Source organism: Podarcis muralis, chromosome 5, assembly GCF_964188315.1.
Source record: "Podarcis muralis chromosome 5, rPodMur119.hap1.1, whole genome shotgun sequence".
Taxonomy (NCBI): domain Eukaryota; kingdom Metazoa; phylum Chordata; class Lepidosauria; order Squamata; family Lacertidae; genus Podarcis; species Podarcis muralis.
Window position 1 is genome coordinate 46892520 of NC_135659.1, and position 9481 is coordinate 46902000.

Consider the following 9481-nt stretch of genomic DNA (forward strand, 5'->3'; position numbering starts at 1 on the left):
CTCCGGACAGCGCTGGCCCCCAGTCTCTTAAGTGAGATGTTTTGTTGGAAGCCGCCCAGAGTGGCTAGGGAGACCCGCCCATCTGGCTGGGTTTCCCTAGCCACTCTGGGCGGCTTCCAACAAAACACTAAAATACAATAACCTATTAAACATTAGAAGCTTCCCTAAACAGGGCTGCCTTCAGATGTCTTCTAAAAGTTTAGTAGTTATTTTTCTCTTTGACATCTGGTGGGAGGGCATTCCACAGGGCGGGTGCCACTACCGAGAAGGCCCTCTGCCTGGTTCCCTGTAACTTGGCTTCTCGCAGTGAGGGAACCACCAGAAGGCCCTCGGCGCTGGACCTCAGTGTCCGGGCAGAAGATCACGGGAGATACTGCTCTGAGGAGTTTCACTAGAGCAATATCCTGTTATATTCCAGAACACATCATGGATTTATACCAACATCTTCAAATGAGCAGAGCATTCTGCTGCAGAGCATTGTGTTGCCAAGATACATAGGTTACATTATGTACGTTACTGGTGAGAAAAGAAGGGTCATATAGCAGACCCTTCCATTGTAGTGCCTTGCTGAGATGGCATTTCAGAGTAGATGTTCATTGTAGGAGACTGACTGTGATTTTCAGGACAAAGCCAACATAGAGATGGGAGACAGATTTTGAACAAAATTCTGAGAATGAAGAAGCCATTTTGTCTGGAGTAAGCTAATTGGAAAGCTGTTTCTTGTGAGATAGGGCTCTGGAGAAATGGTGATTTTGTACCTTTGGGAACTTTTCTCTCACTTTGGTCTGCCTTTTCCAGTATTATTGAATGCTTTCTAGGCACTTTCCTCTTTAGGTAATGCACTTAGATTTGTAATTATAAAAGAGAAGTTCATTGCGTGCTGAGGTCCCCCAAAACACCCCTTCCCCAAATAACTCACACTTCACACAAGAATTTTTGTTTAAGGTTTTTGGCATAATTTTGGCCACAACTTTATTATCATACATAATTCTGAGTGGTTGCTTAGGCATTGGTTAAGACTAGCTGTCCCCCCGCCTTGGGGACAGCACTGACTTCCGGATTCCAGCGGAAGCCAGTGTGGAGGAACAAGTTCCGGGATAACTGGAGCTGCGTCACAGACCCTCAGCTTCTCCCCACATGTTCCTAGGGGTCTTACGCGGCCCAAACCCGATTCCAGGGGTTTGGACGAAAGGATGGTAAGCCCCTGAATTCCTTTAACGGAATTCCCGTGCAGCAGCATCACCTGAGGGGCAGGCACAGCCAATCCATGCCCCTCCACCAACCAATTTAAACCAATGCCTAACCGCCAACCTTACAAGTTGTGACGATTTGCTACGCGGTAGGCAAAAACCAAATGGCACACACTAATCAGCCATATGGCAAAATTCCTACCGGGCCCCCGCATCAATGCGAACGACCCCATGACAGGCAATAGCAAGGTCAAGGCGAAGCCCAAACAAGGGAGGGCGGGCGGGTGATCCGATGCCCACAGCAAAAGAGAAAGCAATTCTCTGTGGGCCTTGCTTAAATATCCTCTGATCTCCACCCCCTAATTGGCAACATACAATTTACCCCAGCAACACCAACACCAATCGTGGCCAGTTACCTACCAACGATTCTGTCCAGCAACTACAGGGTGCTTTGCCTGGCCCCAGCCGCAACACGTGCTCTCCCTTAGTGAGAACACGCTTTGCGTGCTGAGGTCCCCCAAAACACCCCTTCCCCAAATAACTCACACTTCACACAAGAATTTTTGTTTAAGGTTTTTGGCATAATTTTGGCCACAACTTTATTATCATACATAATTCTGAGTGGTTGCTTAGGCATTGGTTAAGACTAGCTGTCCCCCCGCCTTGGGGACAGCACTGACTTCCGGATTCCAGCGGAAGCCAGTGTGGAGGAACAAGTTCCGGGATAACTGGAGCTGCGTCACAGACCCTCAGCTTCTCCCCACATGTTCCTAGGGGTCTTACGCGGCCCAAACCCGATTCCAGGGGTTTGGACGAAAGGATGGTAAGCCCCTGAATTCCTTTAACGGAATTCCCGTGCAGCAGCATCACCTGAGGGGCAGGCACAGCCAATCCATGCCCCTCCACCAACCAATTTAAACCAATGCCTAACCGCCACCCGAGCCCTTACGCTCGCCGCCAACCACTCACAAACTTAAACACTCCCGCAACTTACCCACCACTGATCTCAACCATACATCATTCCCAACTGAGGTAAGATGAACCCCATCCAACCTGTAGCAATCAGTGGCTTTAACATTGATATCCGGGTGGGGAATCACAAGCCCACCCATATCAGACACCAGCTTGCTCACAGCTGAATTTATACGCTTCCGCACCCTTTCGGTGGCCACAGGGCAGGGACTACCCCTCCAGATGCAACGCTGAAGCAACTGGGACCAAATTATCTTAGTAGCGGGCACCAAGGCCGCCAAGTCCCTCAAATCCTGCAAAATAATAGCACGTAAAACATAACAAGAAGAGGAAACCATATCATTTTCCCCGAGCTGCACCACAATCGCTGTTGGGGGGCCCTCCAGCAGAACCCGCCTCTGCATGAGCGGTAAGAATTCCTTCCACAGCATCCCCCTTCTGGAGATCCAGGACACTTGCACGTGCTGAGGAAAGCCAAGGCCAGCTCCCAATTCGGATTGTCGCGCTCTGCAAGCAGCCCAATGCACAATACTGTGCCCCACTATCCAGACCCGGATAGTGGGAAGACCTAGGGTAAAACAACAGATGTGAGTACATGAAATCAACATTATTTCCGCACATAACCCTTGTATGCGCCCGACTTCCAACGACCCAGGTCTTTTATCCTTTTAACCGACAAGCCCCAATGGGCAGCTGTCGTTGCTGCCCCAATCCTGAAGGAATGCGGAGCAAATTCAGAAGCTGCATATCCACAGGCAGCCACTGCTCTGCGCAAGACCCCGGCGAATTGATGGCGCGCCAATGGCCGCCCATCCTCATGAATGAATAATGGCCCATCTCCTGGAGGTCGCAAAGCCATATATCTCTGGAGATCCCTAACTGGGCAGGGGCCCCCCATCCCAGTTGCTGGGAGTCGAATAACTGCTCCCCTACCCAGTTGATCAGTTTTGGAACTCCTGACATGGACCTGCAATTCCAACTGGGACAGGCTCACGTCCTGTAGCAACAAGCCTCTAGAACCACCATCCTGTTTAGGTTCAAACACCACCTCCCCAACTCTCAGGGCTCCAAAAAAGGCTAGGGAATAGGCTGCGGAAAATAGCCGAGCCTCAAATCTGGACCAACAGATGCCCTTCAATTTACATCGCATCTCGGTCAACAAACCAAACGTTATAGGCCGCCTTGTAGCTGGCCTGGACGGGCTGAGACGCCCCCAACCCTCCAAAGCTTTGCGCACAACGAACTTCCCGCAAGGATCATTATTGAAATAAACCTTGCTAAAGAAGGAAATTGCTGCTGAATGCAACCTCAGAGTCCTGGCTGCCCGCCTCAACTGAAATAGATGCGCCAAATATTTTAGCACTTGTGCAGTGGAATGAGGTGTGCACGTTTCCCCCACCACTGACCGCCCTGTAAAATGCAAAAAATCGGTCCAAGCCTTCTTATAGGACCGCAATGTGGAGGGGGCAATAGATGCAGCTACTCCCTGTAAAACTAAGTGCTGCCAAGGTTCCAGAGCTGATCCGGGAAAAATTCCGGACGGTCTCGAGCCACTGGCGCCAGGGACCTGAATCGCTCCATCTGAAAACGGGACAGAGCATCAGCAATCTCGTTAGATACACCAGGAACAAAACGAGCGGAAAATACAATATTACAACGCAAGCAATGCAAAACGAAATCCCTCAACAGTGCTGATACCCTAGGTGATCGTGAAGACTGCTTAGCAAGCACGTTCACCACCGCCATGTTATCTGTCCAAAAACATACACGCCGGTCCCTGAAATGCTCGACCCACAAATGGACAGCCACTACAATAGGGAAAAACTCAAGAAAGGTTAGGTCCCGAGTTATAGCTTCCCCACGCCAAGCCAGGGGCCAACGCTCAGCACACCACCTGCCATCCCAATACAAACCGAAGCCCAATGACCCTGCAGCATCAGAGTGCACCTGAAAATCATTACACAGGTTCAAGGTGTCCTGCCAAAGGGACACACCGTTAAATTCCTCCAGGAATTCCAACCAAATACGAAGATCAGCACGCACTTGGGCTGACAGGCGCACTCTATGCCTCGGGGACCTCAAACCAGACATAAGTCTGGCCAAACGGGAACAGAAAGGCCGTCCAGGAGCGATCACCCTGCATGCAAAATTTAGGTGGCCCAGCAACGACTGCAGTTGTCGCAAAGTAACCTTTTCCAATGGAATGAGGTCAGAAATAACACCTCTCAGCGCGAGAATCTTATCTGCCGGCAAACTGGAAGTTTGCGCCACCGTATCCAACAATATACCCAGGTAGGTCAGCTGCGTAGAAGGACCCTCGGTCTTCTCAGCGGCTAACGGTACCCCCAGCTCCTCAGTTAAGGCCGCGAAGGCCTGCAACAATGCCACGCAGTCTCCCGTATCGCTAGCTGAGGCCAGTAAATAATCATCGAGATAATGAGTGACCCCGCCCAAACCAGTACTTTTGCGCAGGGCCCAGTCCAGAAAGGAACTAAAACACTCAAAGGCGGCACAGGCTACTGAGCAGCCCATGGGCATGGCCTTGTCAAAATAAAATTCCCCATCAAACTGAAATCCCAGCAGCCAGAAGTCATCTGGATGAATCGGAAGCAGCCGAAATGCAGACTCAATGTCGCATTTGGCCAGCAGGGCACCCTGCCCAAATTTCCTTATCATTCTGATCGCCTGATCAAGCGAAGCATATTTCACAGAGCAAAGCTCCGGGGGAATAACATCGTTTACTGATGTGCCCCTAGGGTGAGAAAGGTTGTGAATTAGGCGAAATTCCCCCGGAGCTTTTTTGGGAACTATACCTAAGGGCGAAATATGAAGATTGGGAAAGGGGGGCTCGGCAAAGGGGCCGGCCATACGTCCTAAAGCCAGTTCTTTCCCAATTTTCCTACGCGCGACCTCAGGCATCTCCCTCACCGACTTCTGGTTTGAAGGGTTCCTAGCCACTGGAGTTGACGCCACTGGGATTCGAAAGCCCAGAGAAAATCCATCTCGCAAATAAGACGCTGCTTCCTGAAGAGGGTATAATTGTAACCATGACAACAACGGCTGTAACTTAACTGGGGTATAAGCTAAAGAGTAAAGAACACTATTTTCCTGTTCCAGAGACTGTAGCCTGGGGGGCAGCTTTTGGGGGCTGCTGAGAGCCCCCCCCTTTTCGAAAGGGCCGACGCACCCCCGCACAGGAGGATGCTGGATGGTTCCCTGAACACTTCTCACAACTATGAGAATATCTGCAGAACTGGCGCTGACAGGTACCCTTGTTAAAATCCCAACAAAAGAACTTGCGACCCATCTTAACTGGCACATTCTTAGGTTTCTGCGATTCAGGGACCTTACTATCAATGCGTGGAGCCACGTAAGTAGTCCAGACATCTAAATCCTTGCGATCCCAGCGAGCAGTGGGGATCTTGGCAGCCCTGCGTCTGAAATTCTCATCATAAGAAATCGCAGCAGACGCTCCAGCCATAGTAAACGCTGACCGGACTATGGACAAATAAACCCAGAGGTGCATGGATCTCCGTGGGTAAGCCGCTGCCACCACACCAGCAAACACCTGGAAACTATCCAGCCATCGCTCGAAGGTCCTTTCCGCCTTTGGCAAAACCACCCTCTTTTTTGTGGCTGCCACACCCCTATCCTGCGAGTCCTGGCCCTCTAGGGGGGGTGCCAAACTAAATATATCAATGTAACGGCCATCCAGAATCCTGGACCGCAGTTTTGTATGCAAGTGGGCACCGGGAATGATGTCCCTAGCCGAATTGGTAGAGACCTTCACGTCAGGTACAAGGACTCCTTCAAGGCAGTCCTGCACCGCCCCATACTTGGCCCTATGAGAGTTTGCCCTCCGCTCCCAAGCCCATTTAGGGAGTCCAGAGGTCTCCGCAAAGCCCCAGTATAGCTTAAGTGAGGCTTCCTCGTCGCTACTGGATGTTTGAGACGAAGTACCTGCGGAGGAAGACGAAGTGTCCCTCCGTCTCTTCTTGGCGCGCCTCCTGGAACTCTTTTTTCGGCGGCGGAGCCCACCCGAAGACGACTTTGGAGGTGGTGGAAGGCTGTCCTCCACCGAGGACTCGGATGCGTCACCTTGCATCACGTCGCCTGGAGCTGACTGAGGCAGAGGATGAAGCGTCCCTCCTACTCCGCTTGGCCCGCCTCTTGAAGCTCTTCTTCTTTGCCGAACTGCACCAGGAAGAGACTGAAAAGACAGAATCTGTGAACGACCAGGGACCAAACTGACAGCCGCAGAAGGCATGACGCCCGGCGCCTGTGCTGCCCTTCTATTGGACATACCCCTGGCACCCCCCTGACCCCTTCGAGCAGGCACCGGCACTGCTGGTAAGTCCGGGGCCTGGGCCGAGGCGCCGGGGGAGGAATCCCTGGCTGCTACAATCCCTCCCTCATCTTCACTAGAAGAAGACGCCGAAGAGGCAATGCCCGCAGGAAGAGCTGGCCCTGCGGTAGAAGTTGATGGAGTAGAACAACGATGCAACAGGCCATCCATTTCAGCCTCCAATCGGGCCAGCGCAGGAGGGTCACCAGCCAGACCAGTAACCATGGCCTGGATGCGGCTCATCGACTGGTCCGGCCGAGGTGACCGCAAAGCCTGGGACGGACCCTTTATAGGCCTTTTTGTTTTCATAGGCTGCCTTGCTGAGGGCTCCGGCCCAGGTCTCCTTGCCGCCCTCTTCTTTGGAGCCATACCTGCTGCCAACGAGACACAGATTCACAATGAATACAATTAACTGAGTAATTGAGCTACACAAATCAAAATTAATTAAGTTGCAAAGGAACTAATCACTTCCAGGCAGGTGCAATTATACCGCTCGCCAGCAGGTGGCGCACCGGCAGCCTAAGCCAATTATAGGCTGCACTTGTTATCAATGGCCACTAGAGGCCAGTGCACCAGTGCAGAAAGGCCGAAGAAAATGGCGCTCCCGCCAAAAACAACCAAAATGGCGACCCTCCCTGCCCTCGGTCAGTAGGCCTCCTGCACAGGCCTAGAGTAGGCCGATTGCGGGCCGAGAAGGCCGAACCGGGCAGCAGCGCCCGCGCAGCCCCACCGGCCTGAAGCGGCCCAGTAGGCGCGCGGCAACACCGCCACCCGCGTGAACGCGCGGGGGGGGAACGCGGAGGCCCCTCTTAGGGCCGGGAGGCCGCCTCGCGGCCTGTCGCCGGCTCCCCCGCCGCCCCACAACAACCCAGGGGAGGGGGGGGCACCGCCCGGCCACTCGCAAGGCCTCGGCGCCTAAAGGCCTAGCGGGCCCAGCCACCGAGAGCGCGAGGCGCGAATCGGCGGTTCGCCGAGGCGCCCGCGCGGCCCCCGATCCACTCGGCCCTACCAGGCCGCACCAGGAGCGTCGGAGCTCAAACCCAAGGGAGGGGGAAGAGCACCGCCCAGCCTCTCGCGAGGCCTCGTGCGTCTACAGGCCCAGCAGGCCCAGCCGCCGAGAGCGCGAGGCGCGAGTCGGCCGCTCGCCGAGGCGCCCGCACGGCGCCTCCACCCACTCGTCCTGACTAGGCCGCGCCAGGCGCGTCGGAGCGCGCGAGAAAAAAGGCCGCCGACGACCCGGTAAGCGCCCGATCTAACGATAACAAAAACGGGGGGGAGGGGAAGAGGGAGGAAGGGAGAAAAGGAACTAACGCCTAATTTTTAAAATGCGGACCCCCGGCTCTGCGATCCCCCCCCGGGCCTATTAGATAAGGCCGAGAGTGCCAGCCGGCAATGGCCGGGCCCCAATGACCGACCCCCTTTACCTGCTTCAGCCGCGTGCCGGACCGTAAGCCTAGGGTCTGGTGCCCAGCCCGGCCACCCCCAGCGGCCCACAGGGCCCAAAGCCCCGGGGGAGCTGCTTCAGGGGTCCACTGAAATTAAAAGGCCAAGAAAACTAAGAAAAAGAGAAAATTAAAAAGAGGGAGGGAAGAATAGCAGGCAAGAAATAGGAAAATAAATAAAATTAAAGGGAGAGGAGATTGGGAATAGAATTAAGCTGTATACAACCAGTCCTTCGCTATGATCCGATGCCCACAGCAAAAGAGAAAGCAATTCTCTGTGGGCCTTGCTTAAATATCCTCTGATCTCCACCCCCTAATTGGCAACATACAATTTACCCCAGCAACACCAACACCAATCGTGGCCAGTTACCTACCAACGATTCTGTCCAGCAACTACAGGGTGCTTTGCCTGGCCCCAGCCGCAACACGTGCTCTCCCTTAGTGAGAACACGCTTTATCAATTCATATGAAAATATTGTGTTTGTGCTGTTTTTAAAAAAGATATAATCACAGCATGACCATTTAGAGAAAACAAAGGATATGACAGTTCCCCACACAGATTACTCACCTATAAACAGATGGATCCTCATGGATCTTTCCCCCACTCACTAAAGATCAGTAAGAAGACATCAGTTTTTGTATTTGTCACATGCAGAGGTGTTTCCACTCCACTGCGGTTCGTCGTCTGCTGAAAACTTCTGTGTCAAAATTACTTAACTTACATAACTAATTATGTAAATTATGTCAGCATGTCTCTATTCCACACTATTCATCTCAGTGTAAAGGAATGGGAAGGTAAAGGGGTGATGCAATCAATTACAAATTGTTTGCAGATGGAAAGCAAGAACATTAGTGAATACTGATCATATTCCTTGCAATGATTTCTGTTCTAAACAAGGGCTAAATAAACGAACATTGGCACTTTCTGCTCCTATTTCTGTTTTCATTTGACTTATCCAAAATACCTACTCTTTACCTCCATGTGTGCACATGAGCACAGGCATCAGCAAGGCAGTGTGGAGAATGGGTGGTTATGTGCACCTCCTGCATTGCACATCTTTCCCTTGGATGGAGCTTGCATAACTTTACTGAGCAGAAGAAGAGGGTCACATGAGGACTTGGGAAAAAGTGGCAGCAGGGTTCAGTTGAGCCCCATGGGGATTGCTCTGTGCAGGGACATGGGATGTACATAGCAATACCGTATTTACTCTAACATAATGCACACCTTTTTTTGCCAAATCGCATCATGAAAATTAGGGTGTGCATTAGATTTGATGGCACATTTACATTCACTAGCAAATCCTTTTTTGGTTTCAAGGTTTTCAAAATGGAAGTGTGCATTAGATTCGATGGCACATTAGATTTGTGTAAATACGGTAGATTGCATCCCTGAATATCCCTTGAATGTAGATTTTTAAAAGAAACATTAGCTAGAACTTTTGAAAAAATAATATTGTCTTACTAATACAATTTAAGAGCATTTATATATATTTTCCACTTCACCATCTGCACTGTCTCTACCCCCTCCTTGC

The 9481-nt window shown here is 51.8% G+C and overlaps 1 protein-coding gene across 1 annotated transcript; it reads right to left on the reverse strand.

Annotated features, from left to right (window-relative positions):
* Positions 1-2149: 2149 nt before the first annotated feature.
* On the reverse strand, positions 2150-6876 carry LOC144327719 (uncharacterized). The gene is made up of 2 exons (XM_077928120.1): positions 6123-6876; positions 2150-2730 (listed from the first exon to the last, which is right to left on the reverse strand). Exons 1-2 carry the CDS (start codon positions 6874-6876, stop codon positions 2156-2158), a joined length of 1329 nt encoding a protein of 442 aa, XP_077784246.1. The 3' UTR covers positions 2150-2155.
* Positions 6877-9481: the final 2605 nt, after the last annotated feature.

Coding starts and splice junctions, on each gene's coding strand:
- LOC144327719 (XM_077928120.1), bottom strand. CDS start 6,876: ATGGCTCCAAAGAAGAGGGCGGCAAGGAGACCTGGGCCGGAGCCCTCA. Junction 2,731..6,122: donor CACTTCGTCTTCCTCCGCAG/GTACTTCGTCTC, acceptor GTTTTACCCTAG/GTCTTCCCACTATCCGGGTC.